The 25,584-nt window shown below is 41.2% G+C and overlaps 1 protein-coding gene across 1 annotated transcript in view; it reads right to left on the bottom strand.

Moving 5' to 3' along the window:
• Window positions 1-954: 954 nt before the first annotated feature.
• LOC140406808 (uncharacterized) overlaps window positions 955-25,584 on the bottom strand; it is a gene marked incomplete at its 3' end in the record, with an annotated part of 66,903 nt that continues 42,273 nt past the window's right edge. The window contains exons 40-75 of the mRNA XM_072494710.1: window positions 25,303-25,455; window positions 24,873-25,028; window positions 24,013-24,132; window positions 22,577-22,737; window positions 22,423-22,490; window positions 20,010-20,170; window positions 19,177-19,203; window positions 16,649-16,816; window positions 16,172-16,336; window positions 15,691-15,855; window positions 15,257-15,421; window positions 13,980-14,144; window positions 13,500-13,664; window positions 13,044-13,208; window positions 12,586-12,753; window positions 12,103-12,267; window positions 11,627-11,791; window positions 11,177-11,341; window positions 10,708-10,872; window positions 10,227-10,391; window positions 9,763-9,912; window positions 9,311-9,475; window positions 8,387-8,554; window positions 7,904-8,068; window positions 7,448-7,657; window positions 6,979-7,146; window positions 6,512-6,661; window positions 6,060-6,224; window positions 5,137-5,304; window positions 4,655-4,819; window positions 3,575-3,739; window positions 3,096-3,257; window positions 2,613-2,777; window positions 1,903-2,055; window positions 1,431-1,595; window positions 955-1,113 (exon numbers count right to left, since the gene is read on the bottom strand). Of these exons, the coding sequence (XP_072350811.1) occupies window positions 955-1,113; window positions 1,431-1,595; window positions 1,903-2,055; window positions 2,613-2,777; window positions 3,096-3,257; window positions 3,575-3,739; window positions 4,655-4,819; window positions 5,137-5,304; window positions 6,060-6,224; window positions 6,512-6,661; window positions 6,979-7,146; window positions 7,448-7,657; window positions 7,904-8,068; window positions 8,387-8,554; window positions 9,311-9,475; window positions 9,763-9,912; window positions 10,227-10,391; window positions 10,708-10,872; window positions 11,177-11,341; window positions 11,627-11,791; window positions 12,103-12,267; window positions 12,586-12,753; window positions 13,044-13,208; window positions 13,500-13,664; window positions 13,980-14,144; window positions 15,257-15,421; window positions 15,691-15,855; window positions 16,172-16,336; window positions 16,649-16,816; window positions 19,177-19,203; window positions 20,010-20,170; window positions 22,423-22,490; window positions 22,577-22,737; window positions 24,013-24,132; window positions 24,873-25,028; window positions 25,303-25,455 (5,640 nt within the window). The remainder of the gene's footprint in view (window positions 1,114-1,430; window positions 1,596-1,902; window positions 2,056-2,612; window positions 2,778-3,095; window positions 3,258-3,574; window positions 3,740-4,654; window positions 4,820-5,136; window positions 5,305-6,059; window positions 6,225-6,511; window positions 6,662-6,978; window positions 7,147-7,447; window positions 7,658-7,903; window positions 8,069-8,386; window positions 8,555-9,310; window positions 9,476-9,762; window positions 9,913-10,226; window positions 10,392-10,707; window positions 10,873-11,176; window positions 11,342-11,626; window positions 11,792-12,102; window positions 12,268-12,585; window positions 12,754-13,043; window positions 13,209-13,499; window positions 13,665-13,979; window positions 14,145-15,256; window positions 15,422-15,690; window positions 15,856-16,171; window positions 16,337-16,648; window positions 16,817-19,176; window positions 19,204-20,009; window positions 20,171-22,422; window positions 22,491-22,576; window positions 22,738-24,012; window positions 24,133-24,872; window positions 25,029-25,302; window positions 25,456-25,584) is intronic.

Below are 25,584 nucleotides of genomic sequence, written 5' to 3'. Positions count from 1 at the left end.
CAGACATGGAGCAGCATCCTAACATTCTAACCGGAAGGTCACATTCATAGTCATATATTGTTGGCTAATTAACATGGCAATGTGGCAAGGCATTAATGGGCAAAAGACATTTGCACATTATTGCACTTTCGATTATCATAGCTGATACAAGGGGCAAAATTCTCCAGAAACGGCGCGATGTCCGCCGACTGGCGCCCAAAACGGCGCAAATCAGTCGGGTATCGCGCCGCCCCATAGGTGCGGAATGCTCCACATCTTTGGGGGCCGAGCCCCAACCTTAAGGGCTAGGACGGCGCCGGACGAATTTCCGCCCCGCCAGCTGGCGGAAAAGGCTTTTGGTGCCCCGCCAGCTGGCGCGGAAATGACATCTCCAGGCGGTGCATGCGCGGGAGCGTCAGCGGCCGCTGACGGCATTCCCGCGTATGCGCAGTGGAGGGAGTCTCTTCCGCCTCCGCCATGGTGGAGACAGTGGCGAAGGCGGAAGGGAAAGAGTGCCCCCACGGCACAGTCACGCCCGCGGATCGGTGGGCCCCAATCGCGGGCCAGGCCACCGTGGGGGCACCCCCCGGGGCCAGATCGCCTCGCGCCCCCCCCAGGACCCCGGAGCCCGCCCGCGCCGCCTTGTCCCGCCGGTAAGGTAGGTGGTTTAATCTACGCCAGCGGGACAGGCATTTTAGCGGCGGGACTTCGGCCCATCCGGGCCGGAGAATCGCGGGGGGGGCCCAACCGGCGCGGCGCGATTCCCGCCCCCGCCGAATATCCGGTGGTGGAGAATTCGGCAACCGGCGGGGGCGGGATTCACGCCAGCCCCCGGCGATTCTCCGACCCGGCGGGGGATCGGAGAATCTCGCCCAAGGTATACTTTGTTGTTAAATTTCCATTATGTGTTTTAAGAGTTCCAGCAGGTGTATTAATTCAGAATATTACAATTGAATAGAGATCAATAATACTCACTGGAAAGGATTGATGTTGTTCTTGTGGTTGTTTCAGTTGCCATTGATTCAATGGAGCTTGCTCCAGATGTTGGTGCTATTGTACTTGGTGAGGCAGGTGCCGATGTAAATATTGGTGCCGCAGTGGAAGTCTGTATATTTGCTGCTGATACTGATGGCTCTGCGTTTTAAAAAGTGTACATTGTTACTCAAGGAACTGGAAAGGATGGATCAATATACATAAGTTTTTATTCATATTTGTGCTGTAGTTTTTTCAAATAACATGTATATGGGTAGATACTGAGCTGGATAAAATATCCTCCAATTGTGACAGCCTTTGGGCATCAATTGTGTTTTACATCTCATTAAGCCAGTGCAATTATAGGAAACAACAACTGCTGAAATCTTCGAATGTTTCTTGCTGTGTACTTCCATCTTCCAGCAGTTTCAAATGATTAATGTTTGAATTGCTGCATAAGTGTTATTTTGTGTGCTCACCACTTGTTGATGGGAATGATGTAGTGTATGTCAACTGTTCAGTTGTTGATCCTTCAGTAGAGCCCACTGTTGATGTTGATGCTGTTTCACTTGTTGCGGGAGTAGATGATGGGGAGGTCAGTGCTGCTGTGGCTGCCTGTGTGCTTGTAGTTGATGTTTCTGCAGCTATTATTGAAAGAGGTAATGATTTTAATCAGTTGAACAGTGAGCATGGGTAATATATTATAATTCTTCCTCAGTGGTTGTACTTTATATCATGTTAGTACTCATGTATCATGGCATTTACTGAATCATTTTACATGACTTTGTTTCAACTGTTCCAAGGAACATGAGCACCAGGTTGTTGCAATATAATTAGAGCCAGCTACGTAATGATATAATATTTTTATACTGCTTTCATAGGCTTCTAACTATGAGTAGTTGATCAGGACTGAGAATGGGATAGGTGCAAAGAGTGTTTGCGGTTACTCACCATTTGTTGATGGGGGTGGTGTAGTGCCTGTTGTTTCTTCAGCAGTTGGTGCTTCAGTGGAGCTCACTGTAGGGGTTTGCACTGTTGGAGTTGTTGAGACGAAAGCTGATGTTGAGCTTTGTGCTGCTGTGGATATCTCAGTAGTTTCTTCTACTGGTATGAAAATAGGTGACAGACTTAGAAAGTCTACAAAAAGCACGGATAAACACGTAAAACCTCGAGCCCAAAAATTAACTTCCTTGAGCTCCCATGTCATGGATATTACGAATGTGACCTAGACATGCAAAACATCATGAATAAGCAAATCACATCTGCACATTGTTCGACTTGGGGCAATTGTGGACAGCCACATGATATACTCCTTTGATAATCTTCAGTAAATTGTTGCTACACTTGCAGTTGGTGGAACAAATTGAAATGGTAGAACTGCAAAGGGAGCACTCGTTTACTCACCACTTATTGATGGAAGATATGTTGTATTTGTTGCTTCTGAAAATCGACCTTCATAACATGATAAAAAATGTAACTGACTAACGGCCATGTTGCAATGCAGAAATCACAAAATGGGATTTGCATGTTATTCTACTGTGCATATTGATAGCCAAAATCATGCTACATTCTTCTGTTAAATTTCCATTATGTGTTTTTATACTTGCATTCGGTGAAACAGATTGGAATATTAGAAATGAGCAGAGAGCACTCATACTCACCACTTGTAGAAAGCATTGATGTTGACATTGTCGTTGTTTCATGTGTCGATGATTCATTGGCGCTTTCTCCAGATGTTGGTGCTATTGTACTTGGTGTGGTGGGTGCTGATGTCAACGTTGGTGCTGCAGTGGAACTCAGTGTAATTGCTGTCGATACTGATGGCTCTGTGATTTAAAAAGTGTACATTGTAATCGAGGGAACTATAAGGTGGATGAACATATAAAAGTTTTTATTCATATTTGTGTTATAGTTTTGGTCACTTGACATGTAGAATGGAACTATAATGAGCTGGATAAAATAGCCAGGAATAGTGACAACATTAGGGGAACCAATTGTGTTTTACACGTCATTAACCCTGTGCAATTATAGGAAACAACATACTGCTGAAATCTTCTGATAGTTTTTGCTGTGTAATTCAATCTTCCAGCAGTTTCAAATGATTAATATTTGTTTTCTGTATCAGTGTTACTTTGTGTGCTCACCACTTGTTGATGAGAGTGAAGCAGTGTACGTCGACTCTTCAGTTGTTGATCCTGCAGTAGAGCCCACTGTCGATGTTATTTGACTTGTTGCGGGAGTAGATGATGGAGAGGTCAGTGCTGCTGTGGCTGTCTGTGTGCTTGTGCTTGTTGATGATTCTGCCGCTATCATTGAAAGAGGCAATGATTTAATTCAGTTAAATAGGGAACATGGGTAATATATTAACATGTTTCCACAACGGTTGTACTTTATATCATATTAATACTCATGTATCATCGGATATACAGAATCATTTAACCTGGCTTTGTTGTAACTGAATGTACAGCTCCACGAGATATGAGCACCAGATTGTTCCATGTATAATTAGAGCCAACAAGATAATACTATATTATTTTTTTACTGCCTTTATGTGTTTCTAACTGCGAGTAGTTGTTCAGCACTGAGAATGGAATAGGTGCAAAGAGTGCTTTCGCTTACTCACCACTTGTTGATGGGGGTGGTGTCGTGCCTGTTGTTTGTTCAGTAGTTGATCCTTCCGTGGTGCTCACTGTAGGTGTTTGCCCTGTTGTACTTGTTGAGACGGAAGCTGATGTTGAGCTTTGTGCTGCTGTAGATGTCTCAGTAGCTGCAGCGGAAGATTCTTCTACTGTTATGAAAATAGGTGACAGAATTAGAAAGTGTGTAAAAAACATCGAAAAACACTCAACATTTTGAGGCCAAAAATCATCTTCTTTGAGCATCCATATCATGTAATATTCCTAATGTAGGATAGGCATTTTAAAATAATTCGAATGATCAAATCTCATCTGCATTTGTCTTTATTATAATTTCCACGACAGTACTCCTTTGACAATGTTGAGTTGAGTGTTTCTACAATTGGATTTGGCATAACGAATAGAAATGGTAGAAATGATAAGGGAGCACTTGCACACTCACCACTTGTTGAAGTGAGAAATGTTGTGATCGATGATGCTGGAGCTGTCAATGCTTCTGTGGAGCTCACAGCGGCTGGCTGTTGTTGCAATTGTACTTGTTGAGAGAGCAGCTGATGTAACAGTTTGTGCTGTAGTGGCTGTCTGTATCATAGATTCATAGGATTTACAGTGCAGAAGGAGGCCATTCGGCCCATCGAGTCTGCACCGGCTCTTGGAAAGAGCACCCTACCCAAGGTCAACACCGCCACCCTATCCCCATAACCCAGTAACCCCACCCAACACTAAGGGCAATTTTGGACAAGTTTTGGACAATTATGTTTGCAGTCGACTGTTCTGATGCTGCGGTTAAAATAGATGACAGCCTTAAAGAGGTATACAGCAAGCCTGGAACAAGATGCTAACATTACAACTGAAATTCTATCTTCTTGACATGATATAGAGTGCAACTAATGGCCATGTTACAATGCAGAAATCAGAAAATGGAATTTGCATGTTATTCTTCTCTGTAAATTGATAGCCAAAATAATGCTTAATTCTTCAGTTCCATTTCCAGTATGTGATTTTATACTTGCAGTTGGTGAAACAGTTCACAATATTAGAACTGAGCAGAGAGCACTCAAACTCACCACTTGTTGAAAGGATTGATGTTGTCATTGTCGTTGCTTCAGGTGTCGTTGTTTCAATGGAACTTGCTCCAGATGTTGGTGCTGTTGTACTTGGTGAGGTAGGTGCTGATGTAGATGTTGGTGCCAGAGTGGAAGTCTGTGTACTTGCTGTCGATACTAATGCCTCTGCGATTTAAAAAGTGTAAATTGACTTCGAGGGAACTGAAAAGGATGGACCAATTTATAAGAGTTTTTATTCATTTTTGTGTCATTGAATTTGTCAAATCACATGTACATGGGAAGATAATGAGTTGGATAAATTAGCCTTAAATTGTGACAATATTAGGGCACCGACTGTATTTTACATCTCATTAAGCCTGTGCAATTATGGAAACTACATTCTGCTGAATTCTTCTGCTGGTTTTTGCTGTGTACTTCCAACTTCCAGAAGTCTGAAATGATTAATATTGGAATAGGTGCAACAAGTGTTTTTGTTTACTCACCACTTATTGATGGGGTTGGCGTCGTCCCTGTTGTTGCTTCAGTAGTTGGTGCTTCAGTGGAGCTCACTGCAGGTGTTTGCGCTGTTGTACTTGTTGAGACGGAAGCTGATGTTGAGCTTTGTGCTGCTGTGGATGTCTCAGTAGCTACAGCGGAAGTTTCTTCGACTGCTATAAAAATAAGAGACAGACTTAGAAAGTGTGTAAAAAACAGAAAAACACTCAAAATGTTGAGCCCAAAAATCATCTTCTTTGAGCTTCCATATCATGTAATATTCCTAATGTAAGATAGGCATTTTAAAATAATTCGAATGATGAAATCTCATCTGCACATTATTCTTTTTGGGGCAATTTTGGGCAGCCATATGCTATGTACTTGTGGAAGGGAAATTAATGAGTTGCCAACTTAGAAGCATGCTGGGAAAATGCTCGTCTATATAGTTTAACACTGCTTTTGAACGAAAATAAGTAGCTCAGGTAACATAAACAAAATACTGCTTCATATATTGGTTTCGGCGTTATTATGTTAACACATTCTCCTCCAAAAGACAACAAAATGTGTACTCGAGTTGTTTTTAGCCACGAGCAAGAACATACGTACTACATATTTCATCTTACGTACTTTCCAAGGTCTTTTTAATATAAACATGGCTGTTTACTTCAAGCTGTTATTTCAGATTATATAGATATGCTTCCTTCCATCGAATCTCAGAGTGTTGTGGACTGGCTAAAAAGCCAGAACACTCTCTCTCCGCAATTATATTTGTGTAAATAAATTTCCTTAAATCGAACCTCGAAGAATTTGTCTTTATTATAATTTCCACGACAGTACTCCTTTGACAATGTTGAGTTGAGTGTTTCTACAATTGGATTTGGCAGAACGAATAGAAATGGTCGAACTGATAAGGGAGCACTTGCATACTCACCACTTGTTGAAGTGAGAAATGTTGTGATCGATGATGCTGGAGCTGTCAATGCTTCTGTGGAGCTCACAGCGGCTGTTGTTGCAATTGTACTTGTTGAGGGAGCAGCTGATGTAACAGGTTGTGCTGTAATGGAAGTCTGTATGTTTGCAGTCGACTGTTCTGATGCTGCGGTTAAAATAGATGACAGCCTTAAAGAGGTATACAGCATGTCTGGAACAAGATGCTAACATTGCAGCTGAAATTCTATCTTCTTGACATGATAGAGAGTGCAACTAATGGCCATGTTACAATGCAGAAATCAGAAAATGGAATTTTCATATTATTCTTCTCTGTAAATTGATAGCCAAAATCATGCTTAATTCTTCAGTTCCATTTCCATTTTGTAGTTTTATACTTGCAGACTGTGAAACAGTTCAGAATGTTAGAACTGAGCAGAGAGCACTCATACTCACCACTTGTTGAAAGTATTGATGTTGTCATTGTCGTTGATTCAATGGAACTTGCCCCAGATGTTGGTGCTGTTGTACTTGGTGAGGGAGGTGCTGATGTAGATGTTGCTGCTTCTGTGGAAGTTTGTGTACTTGCTGCCGATACTGATGGCTCTGTGATTTAAAAAGTGTATATTGTTATTGAGGAAACTGAAAATATGGACCAATTTATTAGAGTTTTTAATTCATGTTTGTGTCATAGATTTTGTCAAATCACATGTACATAGGAAGAAAATGAGCTGGATAAAATAGCCACGAATTGTGACAATATTAAGGCACCGACTGTGTTTTACATCTCATTAAGCCTGTGCATTAAAGGAAACTACATTCTGCTGAATTCTTCTGCTGGTTTTTGCTGTGTACTTCTATCTTCCAGAAGTTTGAAATGATTAATATTGGAATAGGTGCAAAGAGCATTTTTGTTTACTCACCACTTGTTGATGGGGGTGGTGTAGTGCCTGTTGATGCTTCGGTAGTTGGTGCTTCAGTGGAGCTCATTGTAGGTGTTTGCGCTGTTGTACTTGTTAAGACGGAAGCTGATGTTGAGCTTTGTGCTGCTGTGGATGTCGCAGTAGCTGCAGCGGAAGTTTCTTCGACTGCTATAAAAATAAGAGACAGACTTAGAAAGTGTGTAAAAAACATAGAAAAACAGACAAAATGTTGAGCCCAAAAATCATCCTCTTTGAACTTCCATATCATGTAATATTCCTAATGTAAGATAGGCATTTTTAAATAATTTGAATGATGAAATCTCATCTGCACATTATTCTTTTTGGGGCAATTTTGGGCAGCCATATACTATGTACTCCTTTGACAATGTTCAGTTGAGTGTTTCTACACCTGGATTTGGCATAACAAATAGAAATGGTCGAACTGATAAGGGAGCACTCATATACACACCACTTGTTGAAGTGAGAAATGTTGTGATCGATGATGCTGTAGCTGTCAATGCTTCTGTGGAGCTCACAGTGGCTGTTGTTGCAATTGTACTTGTTGAGGGAGCAGCTGATGTAACAGTTTGTGCTGTAGTGGATGTCTGTATGTTTGCAGTCGACTGTTCTGATGCTGCGGTTAAAATAGATGACGGCCTTAAAGAGGTAAACAGCATGTCTGGAACAAGATGCGAACATTACAGCTGAAACTCTATCTTCTTAACATGATATAGAGTGCAACTAACTAATGGCCATGTTACAATGCAGAAATCAGAAAATGGAATTTGCGTTTTATTCTACTCTGTAAATTGATAGCCAAAATCATGCTTAATTCTTTTGTTAAATTTCCATGATGTGATTTTATACTTGCAGTCAGTAAAACAGATCAGAATATTAGAACTGAGCTGAGACCACTCATACTCACCACTTGTTGAAAGGATTGATGTTGTCATTGTTGTTGCTTCTGGTGTCGTCGACTCAATGGAGCTTGCTCCAGATGTTGGTGCTGTTGTACTTGGTGAGGTAGGTGCTGATGCAGATGTTGCTGCTTCAGTGGAAGATTGAGTACTTGCTGCCGATACTGATGGCTCTGTGATTTCGAAAGTGTACATTGTTATTGAGGAAACTGAAAAGATGGACCAATTTATTAGAGTTTTTAATTCATGTTTGTGTCATAGATTTTGTCAAATCACATGTACATAGGAAGGTAATGAGCTGGATAAAATAGCCATGAATTGTAACAATATTAGGGCACAGACTGTGTTTTACATCTCATTAAGCCTATGCAATTATAGGAAACTACATTTAGCTGAATTCTTCTGCTGGTTTTTGCTGTGTACTTCCATCTTCCAGAAGTTTGAAATGTTTAATACTGGAATAGGTGCAAAGAGTGTTTTTGTTTACTCACCACTTGTTGATGGGGGTGGTGTAATGCCTGTTGATGCTTCAGTAGTTGGTGCTTCAGTGGAGCTCACTGTAGGTGTTTGCGCTGTTGTACTTATTGAGACGGAAGCTGATGTTGAGCTTTGTGCTGCTGTGGATGTCTCAGTAGCTGCAGCGGAAGTTTCTTCGACTGCTATAAAAATAAGAGACAGACTTAGAAAGTGTGTAAAAAACATAGAAAAACAACAAAATGTTGAGCCCAAAAATCATCTTCTTTGAGCTTCCATATCATGTAATATTCCTAATGTAAGATAGGCATTTTAAAATAATTCGAATGATGAAATCTCATCTGCACATTATTCTTTTTGGGGCAATTTTGGGCAGCCATATGCTATGTACTTGTGGAAGGGAAATTAATGAGTTGCCAACTTAGAAGCAAGCTGGGAAAATGCCCGTCTATATAGTTTAACACTGCTTTTGAACGAAAATAAGTAGCTCAGGTAATATAAACAAAATACTGCTTCATATATTGGTCTCGGCGTTATTATGTTAACACAATCTCCTCCAAAAGACAACAAAATGTGTACTCGAGTTGTTTTTAGCCAAGGGCAAGAACATACGTACTACATATTTCATCTTATGTACTTTCCATTGTCTTTTTAATATAAACATGACTGTTTACTTCAAGCTGTTATTTCAGATTATATAGATATGCTTCCTTCCATCGAATCTCAGAGTGTCGTGGACTGGCTAAAAAGCCAGAACACTCTCTCTCCACAATTATATTTGTGTAAATAAATTTCCTTAAATCGAACCTCGAAGAATTTGCCTTTATTATAATTTCCACGACAGTACTCCTTTGACAATGTTGAGTTGAGTGTTTCTACAATTGGATTTGGCAGAACGAATAGAAATGGTAGAACTGATAAGGGAGCACTTGCATACTCACCACTTGTTGAAGTGAGAAATGTTGTGATCGATGATGCTGGAGCTGTCAATGCTTCTGTGGAGCTCACAGCGGCTGTTGTTGCAATTGTACTTGTTGAGGGAGCAGCTGATGTAACAGGTTGTGCTGTAGTGGAAGTCTGTATGTTTGCAGTCGACTGTTCTGATGCTGTGGTTAAAATAGATGACAGCCTTAAAGAGGTATACAGCAAGCCTGTAACAAGATGCTAACATTGCAGCTGAAATTCTATCTTCTTGACATGATATAGAGTGCAACTAATGGCCATGTTACAATGCAGAAATCAGAAAATGGAATTTTCATATTATTCTTCTCTGTAAATTGATAGCCAAAATCATGCTTAATTCTTCAGTTCCATTTCCATTATGTAGTTTTATACTTGCAGACTGTGAAACAGTTCAGAATGTTAGAACTGAGCTGAGAGCACTCATACTCACCACTTGTTGACAGTATTGATGTTGTCATTGTCGTTGATTCAATGGAACTTGCCCCAGATGTTGGTGCTGTTGTACTTGGTGAGGGAGGTGCTGATGTAGATGTTGCTGCTTCTGTGGAAGTTTGTGTACTTGCTGCGGATACTGATGTCTCTGTGATTTAAAAAGTGTACATTGCTTTTGAGGGAACTGGAAAGGCATAGATCAATATATAAATGTTTTTATTTATGTTTGTGTCCTAGTTTTTGTCAAATCGCATGTATATCAGAAGATAATGAGCTGGATAAAATAGCCTCAAATTGTGGCCGCATTAGAGCACCAATTGTGTTTTCCATCTCATTTAGCCAGTGCAATTATTGGAAGCAACAAGAAATCTTCTTATGGTTTTTGCTATGTACTTCCATCTTCCCGCAGTTACAAATGATTAATATTTGAATTGCTGCATAAGTGTGATTTTTTATTCTCACCACTTGTTGATGGGAGTGACGTAGTGTATGTCGACTCTTCAGTTGTTGATCCTTCAGTCGGACCCACTGACGATGTTGGTGCAGTTTGACTTGTTGCGGGAGTAGATGATGGGGAGGTCAGTGCTGCTGTGGTTGTCTGTGTGCTTGGAGTTGATGTTTCTGCCGCTATTATTGAAAGAGGGAATGATTTTATTCAGTTAAACAGGGAGCATTGGTCATATATTATCATTTTTCCACAACATTTGTACTTCATATCATGTTAATACTCTTGTATCATGGGGTATACAGAATCATTTAACATAGCTTTGTTGTAATTGAATGTACAGCTCCACGGGATATGAGCACCAGATTGTTCCATGTAAAATTAGAGCCAACAAGATAATATTATATCATTTTTTTACTGCATTTATGTGTTTCTAACTATGAGTAGTTTCTCAGGACTGAGAGTGGAAAAGTGCAAAGAGTGTTTTTGGTTACTCACCACTTGTTGATGGGGGTGGTGTCGTGCCTGTTGTTGCTTCAGTACTTGATCCTTCAGCGGAGCTCACTGCAGGTGTTTGCGCTGTTGTACTTGTTAAGACGAAAGCTGATGTTGAGCTTTGTGCTGCTGTGGATGTCTCAGTAGCTGCAGCGGGAGTTTCTTCCACTGCAATGAAAATTGGTGATAGACTTAGAAAGTGTATAAAAACATTGAAAAACATACAAAATATTGAGCCCCAAAATCGTCTTCTTTGCGCTCCCATATCATGTATATTATCAATGTAAGATAGGCATTTTTAAATAATTCAAATGATCAAATCTCATCTGCATATTATTCTTTTTTGGGGCAAATTTGGACAGCCATAAATGATATGTACTCCTTTTGACAATCTTCAGTTGAGTGTTTCTACACTCAATTGGCAGAACAGATAGTAATGGTAGAACTGATAAGGGAGCAATCACACACTCACCACTGGTTGAAGTGAGAGATGTTGTGATCGAAGCTTCTGGAGTTGTCAATGCTTCTGTGGAGCTCAGTGCGGCTGTTGTTGCAATTGTACTTGTTGAGGGAGCAGCTGATGTAACAGTTTGTGCTGTACTGGAAGCCTGCATGTTTGCAGTTGACTGTTCTGTTGCTGCGGTTAAAATAGATGACAGTCTTAAAGAGGTATACAGCTTGTCTGGAACAAGATCCTAAAATTTCAGCTGAAAATCTATCTTCTTAACGTGTTATAGAGTAAAACTAACTGATGACCATGTTACAATGCAGAAATCGGAAAATGGAATTTGCATATTATTCTACTCTGTAAATTGATAGCCAAAATCTTGCCAAATTCATCAGTTCCATTATGTGATTCTATACTTGCAGTCGATGAAACAGTTCAGAATATTAGAACTGAGCAGAGAGCACTCATACACACCACTTGTTGAAAGGATTGATGTTGTCATTGTCGTTGTTTCAGGTGTCGATGATTCAATGGAGCTTGCTACAGATGTTGGTGCTATTGTACTTAGTGAGGTAGGTGCTGATGTAGATGTTGCTGCTTCAGTGGAAGTCTGTGTACTTACTGTCGAGACTGATGGCTCTGTGATTTAAAAAGTGTACTTTTGAGGGAACTGAAAAGGTATGGAGCAACAGATAAAAGTTTTTATTCATGTTTGTGTCATAGTTTTTTATTTACATGTTTAATTACATGTATATGGGAAGATAATCCGCTGGATAATATGGTACGAATTGTGACAACATTAGACCAGCAATTATCATTAAGCCTGCACAATTACAGGAAACAATATGCTGCTGAAAGTTCTGATGGTTTTTGCTGTGTACTTCCATCTTCCAGCAGTTTCAAGTAATGCATAGTTGAATTGCTGCATAAATGTGATTTTGTGTGCTCACCAATTGTTAATGGGCGTGACGTAGTGTATGTCGACTCTGCAGTTGTTGATCCTTCAGTAGAGCCCACTGTCGATGTTGATGCTGTTTCACTTGTTACGGGATTAGATGATGGGGAGGTCAGTGCTGCTGTGGCTGTCTGTGTGCTTGTAGTTGGTGTTTCTGCAGCTGTTATTGAAAGAGGTAATAATTTTATTCAGTTAAACAGGGAGCTTGGGTAATATATAATCATTTTTACACAACGGTTGTATTTTATATATCATGTTAACACTTATGGCTAATGGCCTTTACTGAATCATTTAACGTCGTTGTATTAACTGAATGTACATCTCCACGAGATATAAGCGCCAGATTGTTCCATGTACAATTATAGCCAAGAAAGCTAATATTATATTATTTTTATACCGCCTTTATGTCTTTCAAGCTGTGAGTGGTTTTTCAGTACTGAGAATGGAATATGTGCAAAGAGTGTTTTTGGTTTCTCACCACTTGTTGATAGGGTTGGTGTAGTGCCTGTTGTTGCTTCAGTAGTTGATCCTTCAGTGGAGCTCACTCTAGGTGTTTTCGCTGTTGTACTTGTTGAGGCAGCAGCTGATTTTGAGCTTTGTGCTGCTGTTGATGTCTCAGTAGCTGCAGTGGATGTTTCTTCTCCTGCTATGAAAATAGGATAGACTTAGAAAGTGTATAAAAAACAGAAAACACACAAAATGTTGAGCCCAAAAATCACCTTCTTTGAGCTCCCATAACATGTCCATTACTAATGTAACCTAGGCATTTTTAAACAACACGAATGAGCAAATCACATTTGTGCATTATTTTTTGGGTAATTGAGGGCACCCATATGCTATACTCCATTGACAATCTTCAGTTGAGTGTTTCTACACTTGGATTTGGCAGAACAAATAGAAATGGTAGAACTGATAAGGGCGCAATCGCATACACACCACTTGTTGAAGTGAGAGATGTTGTGATCGATACTTCTGGAGTTGTCAGTGCTTCTGTGGAGCTCAGTGCGGCTGTTGTTGCAATTGTACTTGTTGAGGGAGCAGCTGATGTAACAGTTTGCGCTGTAGTGGATGTCTGTATGTTTGCAGTTGACTGTTCTGTTGCTGCGGTTAAAATAGATGACAGCCTTAAAGAGGTATACAGCATGTCTGGAACAAGGTCCTAACATTTCAGCTGAAAATCTATCTTCTTAACATGATATAGAGTAAAACTAACTGATGACCATGATACAATGCAGAAATCAGAAAATGGAATTTGCATATTATTCTACTCTGCAAATTGACAGCCAAAATCATGTCAAATTCTTCAGTTCCATTTCCATTATGTGATTTTATACTTGCAGCCGGTGAAACAGTTCAGAATATTAGAAGTCAGCAGAGAGCACTCAAACTCACCACTTGTTGAAAGGATTGATGTTGTCATTGTCGTTGTTTCAGGTGTCGCTGATTCAATGGAGCTTGCTCCAGATGTTGGTGCTATTGTACTTGGTGAGGTTGGTGCTGATGTAGATGTTGGTGCTTCAGTGGAAGGCTGTATACTTGCTGTCGAAACTGATGGCTCTGTGATTTAAAAAGTGTATATTTCTAAGGTAACTGAAAAGGATGGATCAATTTATAACAGGTTTTATTCATATGTATGTTATAGATTTTGTCAAATCACATGTAAATGGGAAGACAATAAGCTGGATAAAATAACCTGGAATTGTGACAACATTAGAGAACCAATTGTGTTTTACATCTCATTAACCCTGTGCAATTATAGGAAACTACATTCTGCTGAAATCTTCTGATGGTTTTTGCTGTGTACTTCTATCTTCCAGCAGTTTCAAATGATTAATATTGGAATAGGTGCAAAGAGTGTTTTCAGTTACTCACCACTTGTTGATGGGAGTGAAGTAGTGTATGTCAACTGTTCAGTTGTTGATGTTTCAGTCGAGCCCACTGTCGATGTTGATGCTGGTTGACTTGTTGCGGGAGTAGATGTTGGGGAGGTCAATGCTGCTGTAGTTGTCTGTGTGCTTGTAGTTGATGTTTCTGCCGCTATTATTGAAAGAAGTAATGATTTTATTCAGTTACACGGAGCATGGGTAATATGTTATAATTTGTCCACAACAATTGACCTTAAAATAATGTTGATACTCATGTATCATGGGATTTACTGAGTCATTTAACATGGCTTTGTTTTAACTGAAGGTACACCTCCAGGGAATATGAGCCCCAGATTGTTCCATGTTGAATTATAGCCATCACCGTAATAATATATTATTTTCATATTACATTTCTTTCTTTCTAACTATGAGTAGTTTTCAGGACTGAGGATGGAATATGTGCAAATGGTGTTTTTGGTTAGTCACCATTTGTTGATGGGGGTGATGTAGTTCCTGTTGTTGCTTTTGTAGTTGATGCTTCCATGGAGCTCACTGTAGGTGTTTGCGCTGTTGTACCTGTTGGGACGGAAGCTGATGTTGAGCTTTGTGCTACTGTGGATGTCATTGAATCATAGAATGTACAGTGCAGAAGGAGGCCATTCAGCCCATCGAGTCTGCACTGGCCCTTGGAAAGAGCACCCCACGTAAGCCCAGAACTCCGCCCCATACCGGTAACCCAGCAACCCCTTTGGACACTAAAGACAATTTATCTTGGCCAAACCACCTAACCTGCACAACTTTGGACTGTGGGAAGAAACCGGAGCACCCGGAGGAAACCCACGCATACACGGGGAGAATGTGTAGTCTCCGCATGGACAGTGATCTAAGCCAGGATTCGAACTCGGAACCCGCGAGCTGTGAAGCAACTGTGCTAACAACTGTGCTACCGTGCTGCCAATGTAGTTGCAGCCAAAGTTTCTTCTCCTGCTGTGAAAATAGGTGATAGACTTAGAAAGTGCACATAAAGCATGGAAAAACACACAAACCTTCAAGCCCAAAACAAAACTTCCTTGAACTCCTATGTCATGGATATCACTAATGTGACCTTGACACGTTAAAACATCATAAATGAGCAAATCTCTTCTTCTCATTGTTCTACTTGGGGCAAGTGAGGGCAGCCACATGATATATTCCTTTGATAAACTTCAGTAAAGTGTTTCTTCACTTGGAGTTAGTGAACAAATACAACTGGTGGAACTGATAGTGCAGCACTCGTATACTCACCGCTTGTTGACGAACGATATGTTGTTATTGATGCTTCTGGAGTTATCAATGTTTCTGTTGAGCTCAATGCGGTAGTTGTTGCAATTGTACTCGTTGACGATGGAGGTGATGGAACAGCTGGTGTTGCAGTGGATGTCTGTATGTTTGCAGTCACCTGTTCTGCTGCTGCAGTTCAAATACATGACAGACTTAAAAAGGTATACAACATTATAGCTGAAAATCCACCTTTATAGCATGATATAACGTGCAACTAACTAATGGCCATGTTGCAGAGCAGAAAACACAAAGTGGCATTTGCATGTTATTTAACTCTGCATATTGATAGCCAAAATCATGCCATATTCTTCTGTTAAATTTCCATGGTGTGTTTTTATACTTGCAGTTGGTGAAACAGATCAGAATATTAGAACTGAGCAGAGAGCACACATACTCACCACTTGTTGAAAGGATTAATGTTGTTATTGTCGTTGCTTCAGTGGTCGACGATTCTTTGGAGATTGCTCCAGATGTTGGTGCTATTGTACTTGGTGTGGTAGGATTTGATGTGGATGTTGGTGCTGCAGTGGAAGTCTGTGCATTTGCTGTCGATACTGATGGCTCTGTGATTTAAAAAGTGTGCATTGTAGTCGATGGAACTATCAGGTGGATCAACATATAACAGTTTTTACTCATATTGTTGTTATAGTTTTTGTCAAATGACATGTATAGGGAACTATAATGAGCTGGATAAAATAGCCTGGAATAGTGATAACATTAAGGCACCAACTGTGTTTTACACGTCATTAATCCTGTGCAATTATAGGAAACAACATGCTGCTGAAATCTCCTGATGGTTTTGCTATGTACTTCCATCTTCCAGCAGTTTCAAATGATTAATATTTGAATTGCTGCATAAGTGTGATTTTGTGTGCTCACCACTTGTTGATGAGAGTGACGTAGTGTATGTCGACTCTTCAGTTGTTGATCCTTCAGTAGAGCCCACTGTTGATGTTGATGCTGTTTGACTTGTTGCGGGCAGCGATGATGGGGAGCTTTGTGCCTCTGTGGTTGTCTGTGTGCTTGTAGTTGATGTTTCTGCCGCTATTATTGAGATAGGTAATGATTTTATTCAGTTGCACAGTGAGCATGGGTAATATATTATCATTTTTCCACAATGTGTGTCCATTATATTATGTTAATACTCATGTATCACGTGATTTGCTGAGTCACTTAACATGCTTTTGTTTTAACTGAAGGTACAGCTCCAAGAGATACGAGCACCAGATTGTTCCACGTATTACAGCCATCACCATCATATTATATTATTTTCTTGCTGCCTTTATTTATTTCTACCTGAGTCGTTTTTCGGGACTGAGAATGGAATAGGTGCAAAGAGTGCTCTCGGTTACTCACCACTTGTTGATAGGGGTGGTGTAGTGCCTGTTGTTGCTTCAGTAGTTGGTGCTTCAGTGGAGCTCACTGTGGCTGTTTGCGTTGGTGTACTTGTTGAGACGGGAGCTGATGTTGAGCTTTGTGCTGTTGTGGATGTCTCAGTAGTTGCAGTGGATGTTTCTGCTACTGCTATGGAAATAGATATTAGACTTAGAAAGTGTATAAAAAGCACGGATAAACACACAAAACGTTGAGCCCATAAATCAACTTCCTTGAAATCGTGTGTCATTGATATTGCTAATGTAACCAAGACATGTTGAAACATTACGAATGAGTAAATCTCATCTGCACATTATTCTACTTGGGTCAACTGTAGACAGCCACATCCTATACTCCTTTGATAATTTTCAGTACAGTGTTTCTACACTTGGAGTTGGCAGAACGAATAGAAATGGTAGAACTGAAAAGAGAGCACACGTACACTGACCACTTGTTGAAGGGAGAGATGTTGTGATTGAAGCTTCTGGAGTTGTCAATGTTTCTGTTGACCTCAGTGCGGTTATTGTTACAATTGTACTCGTTGGTGGTGGAGCTGATGTAACTGTTTGTGCAGTAGTGGAAGTCTTTGGGCGGGTTTCTCCCGCAAGTGGCTGGATGGCGCGTGCCGGCACCAAGAGCGGCGCAAAGCACTCTGGCGTCGGGCCGACCGGAATGTGCATAATCCTCCGCACTTCCGGGGACTAGGCCGGCGACGGAGGGGTTGGCGACATGCCAACCGGCGTCGAGGGGCCGACACGAGTTGTCGCATGCGTGATTCCACGCATACGCAGACCGGCCGGCCTGTTTCCTGCGCATGCCCAGGGGGGTTCTTCTCCGCGCCGGCCATGCCGGAGCCCCACAGAGGCCGGCGCGGAAAGAAAGAGTGCCCCCATGGCACAGGCCCGCCTGCAGATCGGTGGGCCCCAATCACGGGTCAGGCCACCGTGGGGGCACCCCCCTGGAGCCAGATCCCCCCACGCCCACCCGAGGAATCACCTAGCCAGCCTACATGCCAGGTCCCACCATGATGGACCATGTCCATTTCACACAGGTGGGTCTGGCCAGGAAGCGACGGCTGTTTGGCCCATCGGGGCCTGGAGAATTGCCGGGGGGGGCTGCTGCCAACGGCCCACGACCGGCGCGACGTAAACTCCGCCCCTGCCCGCAAACCGGCACCGGAGAATAGAGAAGCTGGCGTCGGAGCAGCGGGGCGGGATTCATGCCGCCCTCCGGGAATTCTCCGACCTGGCCAGGGGCGGGGTGTCAGAGAATCCCGCCCTTTATGTTTGCAGTCGACTGTTCTGTTGCTGCGTTTAAAATTGGTGACAGTCCTAAAGAGGTGTACAGCATATCTAGAACAAGACCCTCATATTATAGCTGTGCAAACTCCACATGACAGTGACCCTGGGCCGGGATCGAACCTGGGTCCAATGCACTTTGAGGCTGCAGTGCTAACCACTGTGCCACCATGCCAACAATGTTAAACATTCATACATGAATATCTCACAGTATTATTACCAATCTCTTCTTGCTCATATCATTGATAATCTGAGAAATATGATCAAATATGATCAAAAGCTCAGTTGTGTGTGATATTTATTTTTCTACATAAATTGACGTTATGGTCAAACTTGAAACAGATTGCATTTTATTACCGAAGGCTAGTAACAAAATTGATTTTGCAGGAGCAGTTCAGTGAACTGAGATCTTTGGGCAACAGTAAGGACAGTCCCGTTTTCAGTTACATTTATAGTAAATATACAAATTCTTAATTTTTAAACCCTACCTGTAGCCACTAATTCTACTGATTGAATCAAAATTCATTGAGCACCAGATTTTACTTTTAATTCCGACGTTTCCCACTCAATATGTGCTTTAGCATTTACATTTCCAAATTTTAAAAGTTTAATCAATATCTTTTCAGGCAATCATATTCACCACATAGTTTAAGTTCTACAATAAAGTAAAAATAAAATTCTTGCATGATGTAGCACCTTTCACGAACATCTGATATCCCTCAGCACATTATAGCTAACAAAGTTCTTTTTCTGAAGGATAGTCACTGTTGAAATGTTGCAAGCTCACATACAGCAGTGCGATCATGGCCAAATAAACTGTTTTCTGTGATGTTGGTAGAGAGATATCTCCCTGCTCTTTTTCACAATAGTGTGTGGAACATTTAACTTCAGTAACTTCAGAGTCAGTGATGAGTGCAACACCCCACTGGTGTGACAATATAGATTTTTGCACTTTAGTCCTGCGGTTGGACTTGAACCTGCAAGTTTCTGAAACATTGGTGAGAGTGCTCTCAACTAACACAAGAATCAATGTTTATCTGTGTATTAGTTCCAGCGCGGTCCTAAACTGAGCAAGAGAGAATGTGCTTATAATTTCAGTATGGCACAGAGAAAGCTTTCACAACATGTTTATTGTCTCAGGTCAAGTTGTTGTAAGATTGTAGAGATACTAAACAACAATATTAACAGAACCAAGATAGTTATAATACTTACTGGTTAAAACAATTGATTCATGATAACCTGAAAAATCAGAAATGAAATGGATGACTTAAGGAGGTGAAATAACTTTATGTTAAAACTGCAATTAATTACATGTGTCAGATACAGATTAGTAATAATCTTTATTAGCGTCACAAGTAGGCTTACATTAATACTGCAATGAAATTACTGTGAAAATCCCCCAGTTGCCACACTACGGAGCCTGTTCGGGAAACGGAGGCAGAATTCAGAATTTGCAATTCACCCAACAAGCAGGCTTTTGGGACTTGTGGGAGCACCCGGAGGAAAGACGCGCCGACACGGGAGAAATTGCAGACTCCGCACAGTCACCCAAGCCAGAAAGCGAACCTGGGTCCTTGGTGTTGTGAAGCAGCAGTGCTAACCATTATGCTACCGTGCCGCCCACTTACTCAAGTGTCAGATATTGTGATGGCTTGGATACGATATTGCACATTTTCAAAGTTAAACTTTTCAAAACTCTAAAGTGGATTTCACACAATAATTGTTTTTGTTCATTTAGCTGTTTGCTTTCACCAATGAATAGACTAGAACCAGCAGAGCAATAACAAGATGCGGTCACCTGATCAGGAGTGAATGACAGTGAGTAAGAGGCAACAGGCCAAGGATAAGGAAGCCAACAGAGTAGCAGAGAATCAGTCGACAGGAATTGACAGTTAAAAAAATGATTGTAAAGTTAGAGCATTGCTTGCGAGTGAGGTGGCGGTAGGATGGCAGAGCAGCAGTAGTGGGAATGTCTCTGAAATAAAGATTTCACCAGGTACATGTATGTAAAATCAGATCAATATTTAATGAAAATGAGCACTTACCATTGACAAAGAGGCTGTTGCTGTCCAGTGAATACGGTCCGAAGGTGGTGATGCCCTGCGTGTTGTTTTGGAATTCATGGTAGAGGAGAACTTTATCAACTTGAGCAGTAGCACTCCAAGTGCAGATTGCCTCAACCGTACTGCTGCCATCACTTGCAGGCCTGCCACATACACAAACCAGGTGATTAATTTGTTTTAAAATTTAACGCAGAATCATTGAATGGCTGGGTTTTTGTGTTCCGCGGTGAAGCATGAGCACTAGCCACTCGCCTCATAGAAAGCCTCGCTGTGAGATTTCACGTTCTCTGTGGCAAGAAATCCAACTCTTTCAATGTGCAATTGATTGTAAGATTGTGAATGGGGATTGCCAGTGCGAGACTGCAACAGTATCACTCCCAGGTAATAATAATAATAATCGCTTAATGTCACAAGTCGGCTTCAATGAAGTTACCGTGAAAAGCCCCTAGCCGCCACATTCCGGCGCCTGTTCAGGGAGGCTGGTACGGGAATTGAACCTACGATGCTGGCCTTGTTTTGCTTAACAAGCCAGCGATTTAGCCCAGAGTGCTAAACCAGCTCCAGGTAGCCCAAAAAACAATTACATTCAAGAATTGTCATAGACAGCCAAGCAGGAAATGAATAACATGTACAATCAAATCACTCTCAAAATACATTGCTGAGAATAAAATATAGATTGTGACATTCACATGGATTTAAGTTAGAAACATTGAGTACTGATATTGACTCCTTGTTGAATAAAGGCTTAACCTTCTGGTGATGGCTCACAGTAATGTCAGAGTGGAAAATGGGAAATGTCGGCAAATCAAATGATTTCAGTGATTGCTGGCACTGGGTGGATGGGGTGGGGGTGGGAGTGAGCTTTGTGTTGGGGGTGAGGGGGTGGTGGGTCTGGTGTTGGTGGATCCTCATCGAAGCTTCATTTTCCCTGAACTGGCAGAGCAGTGGATCACAAGCAGCAAATGTAGGATTTCTGCATTAACCTGCACCATATTGACAATGAAAGCTGACTAGGCCTCGTGGGTTTCCTCCGGGTGCTCCCGTTTCCTCCACAGTCAAAGATGTGCAGATTAAGTGAATTGGCCTTGCTAAATTGCCCCTAAACGTTAGGTGGGGTTACGGGGATATGGCGGGGAATTGGGCCTAGGTAGAGGCTTCTTTCGGAAGGTCAGTGCCTACTCATTGGTCCTCCTTCTGCACTGTAGGGTTTCTATGGTGCAAAGAAATATCTGCAGTGGTTGGAACAATTTTGTGAGTTGCTCAAAAGACATACACAGAAGGTTTTGTTATTGGATTACAACCGCGTCAGGGTTTGTCACACAAATTACCTAATCAACCTGCATTGTAGTCAGTATTTATCATTGATTCATGGTTTAATAAATGTTTATTACCTTGGTGAAATTTCATCCAAATTGTTGTGACAGTTTTACCCAGAGTAAAGATAAATTAACCTGTTGACAAGGTAAAGGGTCTTACAAAGTACCCCACAAGGGGGGTGGCAGCTGGGTTTGGGAGGGTGGTTGTGTCACTCACATGGTGGAGCAGAGTACGTCAGGAAAGATTTTGTTGGGCACAGGGTACCTGATTAGGAGCCACCACTCTCACCCTGTGGTTGATATCTGCTAAGCTTTACGAAGTGACCTCGCCAAGTGTCCTGGGCACCGCAAACCACTGGTAATATACCATTGTTGGGAGGAAGAAGCCCTTAATTGTGTATTTGGATGTTTAGAATGGTCTAATTGGCCTATGGGCAAGCAGGCTGTTAACTATCTCCCACAGTTCATTAAATATCAATAGAAATAGGTGTGATGCTGCAAATATGGAACCCAAGTTATTTTGCCAACTTGGCAGCACCGCCGTGTTCCCACACACCTACCCCACTTGGGAAAGGTGGGGAATGGGGAACACGTCAAATTCTGGCCATAGTGTCTTATCTCATTTTGTTGTCACAGATAAAGTAACAAATAGCTAGTGCATTGGAGTTGGTCTTTCAAACTGAAAACTGTGGTTTTCTCTGCCTTATTGTTTCACAATGGGAAGGAGGGCTACCTGCAGCCTCCCTGTTCATCTACGGCTACATTATTCAATACCTGAGGCAAAACCATTTTCTCCGAGCCAAGAGTGCGGACATATTTCACAGTCAGAGTTTTGAAGTGACTTCCGCTTTGTGGGGAAGGTCATGGAATCATGAAATGGTGGAAGATTGGGTATGTGGGGTTTGCAACGATGCAGTTTGACAATGACCTCATCAATCCATGACATTGAGAAAATCATTTTCTAACACTTTTCAAATTTTATTTAACTTTTTAAAACCTGGTCACTGGAACATCAACATAAAAATTCAGTTGTGGATTCAGTTTAACTTGGACTGTTCGGAATAATGTTAATTTCTTACCTGAAAGACACAGACTGACAATTTATGAATTTTGACTTGACATTGCTATTGCCAAACAGATTATTGAGCTGTAAGGAATTAAAATGTTGCATTTTAGTACGAAAAATACATTGAAAGCGAATATTTTCTTTCAAAATTACTTGGACAACCATACCTCTTCACGGATTTTGCTTGAGTTTGCTATATACAACGGCGAACTGAGATTTTGCAGACTTGATGTGAATGACAGTGTGAGCACAGTGAAGGTTACATTAAACTCTTTTGCCTGTGTCCCTAGATTTGGATTGACTGTTACAGGAACAATTGGGGGTTCCACTATAAAAACAAAAGATGCAAAAATAATTAAGGTCAAAAAATCTACATATTTTCAAGTAAGGATGACAAGTTATTAGCTCAGATTTATTTGAGACTGGTGAAGGAACAGCTTTGGCTGTCCACCTCTGTTCAGTTGCCCAGAGACTTCTAATGACCTTGCCAGCAGAAATTCTTACTCTTCCATTGGTGGCTTGAATTTTGTAAACTCTCAATCGAGTAGGAAATCTGCTAACCAATGAAATTGGAGTATCTTCATAGAAGGCAAAGCAGGAAATAATAAACAGGAAGCATTTATTAAATTTAAATCATTGTTCAGAAACTGAAATAAAGTGTGTTTTTTAGGAGCAAGACGGAAAAGAGCAAAACATTTAATTTTAAAAAGTCTGCAACATTATTTTTCTTCTAAGGAATGATAAGTTCACCCTGAAATGATATTTTTTTTGACGGTCAGAGAGGATGTTCAGAAATAATTCTGGCGTACTAATGCATTGAAAACATAGTTACTTCTGATTGAAATAGACTTGAATATGTCATCAGCATTTGTCACAACTTTAGTAGCACCTAACCCATGTTTACAACAGTGATTTTGTTGCAGATCCATCAGCAAAAACAGCTGCAAGACAGCCGATGAAGGAAAAGAATATAATTGACAGCAGCTTCCACATTTTCATGTTTAACTGTACATGTGCAGATTCCGGAGGTCGATGTTAATTTTACTCTGAAACAATATTGATGACTGAAAAGCTCACTATTATCAGTAGAGTACATTATTGGCTTTCCAAGGAGATCTGCCTGATGCCTCAAATTACAGAAATTGAACAGGCTGGAGAAGCCACACACGAAGTATCCCATCAATTTAGCTTCCTGTACAGCCATAACCTCAGATTTCTTTGATTTTCCAATAGTTGTATTATCTATATGATACATTGCATCTGGGTGGAATCTGCTGATTAATTCTGTTTGAAATTTCATTAGCTTCCATCTGCAACCCACTGACCCAACCCTACTGCAACCTGGCAGTCAATATGTGACCAAAGTCCAATCAGGTTAATGGTGCGGCTGAATGATGCATTCCTGTAAATCACTGCCCAGAATATGCATGAGGGTGAGATCTGCTTCCACCTCTCTATATTTCCAAACATCAGAGATATTCCAACTTACAGACGTGGAAACTATTTCAATTGATGGTACAAAAACACTTCTTAGACAAAGATCAAAATAATTGATAGAACTCCCCTGCATAAATATGCAGCTCATTGTTGTTGCTGCGTGTACCTGTCATTAGGCTGGTTGTTCCTGTTGTAAATGCTTCATTGGTAGTCACGGGCACAGCTGAGCTTGTTGAGGTTTGAATAGCTGTAGAAGGAGTTTCTCTGCCTGATGGTGTCGATGTTTCTGTTGCACGAAAGAGAACATTCAGTACATAGACAGTACATAGAACATACAGTGCAGAAGGAGGCCATTCGGCCCATCGAGTCTGCACCGACCCACATTAATCCCTCACTTCCACCTTATCCCCGCAACCCAATAACCCCTCCCAACCTTTATGGACACTACGGGTAATTTAGCATGGCCAATCCACCTAACCTGCACGTCTTTGGACTGTGGGAGGAAACCGGAGCACCCGGAGGAAACCCACGCGGACACGGGGAGAACGTGCAAACTCCGCACAGACAGTGACCCAGCGGGGAATCGAACCTGGGACCCTGGCGCTGTGAAGCCACAGTGATAATCACTTGTGCTACCGTGCTGCCCCTACATTGTTACACAAATGTTCATATCCTATCATCCTATTCTTTTGCCTTCAAAGTATGAAGCTGCTGCTTTAGCTGGGTATGGGGTGAAATTCTGATGTTAACACAGGGTGACGTATTGAGATTTAATAATGGAGCATATACCAGCCCTGCTTAAATTGGAGCTCGATCGGCAATATGATTATCCTTCCATTACCAATAAGTCCTTGAGCGGGAATTGAACCCACAGCTTCTGGTTCAAATGTAGGGACACATTTGAACCTACATTCTAGAGCCAACACAATCATGGGCTATCTTTCCATTCTGTACTTCTAACTTGACAGTAGATTGAAAAGATTCAGAAATTTACAACTGATAAAAGAGCACTCGCAAACTCATTACTTGTTGAGAGGAGGGAGGTCGTCATTGTCGTTGATGCTTCAAGGGAGGTTCCTGTAGTTGTTGGTGCTAATGTACTTGTTGAGGGAAGAGCTGGTGTGGAGGTTTGTGCGACAGTGGATGTCTCCATATTTGCAGTGAAATGTTCTGTTGCTGTTACTGAAATAGAGGACAGCCGTAATGAGATATGCAGGCATGGAGCAGCATTCTAGGCGATGAGGAGGTCGCCTTCATAGTTTCATATATTGTTGGCTAATTAACATGGCCAGGCGGCAAGGCAGCAATGGTCAAAAGGCAGTTGCACATTATTCCACATTATGATAGCTGATATAAAGACTCTCATTGTTGTTACATTTCCATTATGTGTTTTTAAAGTTGCAGCAGGTGAATTAATTCAGAATATTACAATAGAATGGAGAGCAATAATACTCACTGGAAAGGAGTGATGTTGTTATTGTGGTTTCTTCAGTTGTCGATGATTCAATAGCGCTTGCTCCAGATGTTGGTGCTATTGTACTTGGTGTGGTAGGTGCTGATGTAGATGTTGGTGCTGCAGTGGAAGTCTGTGCTGTCGCTACAGATGGCTCTGTGATTTAGAAAGTGCACTTTGTTATTGAGGGAACTAGAAAGGATGGATTAAAATATAAAAGATATTATTCATATTTGTGTTATACTTTTTGTGAAATGACATGTATATGGACTATAATCAGCTTCA

Source organism: Scyliorhinus torazame, unplaced genomic scaffold (assembly GCF_047496885.1).
Source record: "Scyliorhinus torazame isolate Kashiwa2021f unplaced genomic scaffold, sScyTor2.1 scaffold_874, whole genome shotgun sequence".
Taxonomy (NCBI): domain Eukaryota; kingdom Metazoa; phylum Chordata; class Chondrichthyes; order Carcharhiniformes; family Scyliorhinidae; genus Scyliorhinus; species Scyliorhinus torazame.
The sequence above is the reverse complement of the archived record's forward strand: the minus strand, read 5'-3'. Positions and strand labels throughout refer to the sequence as shown.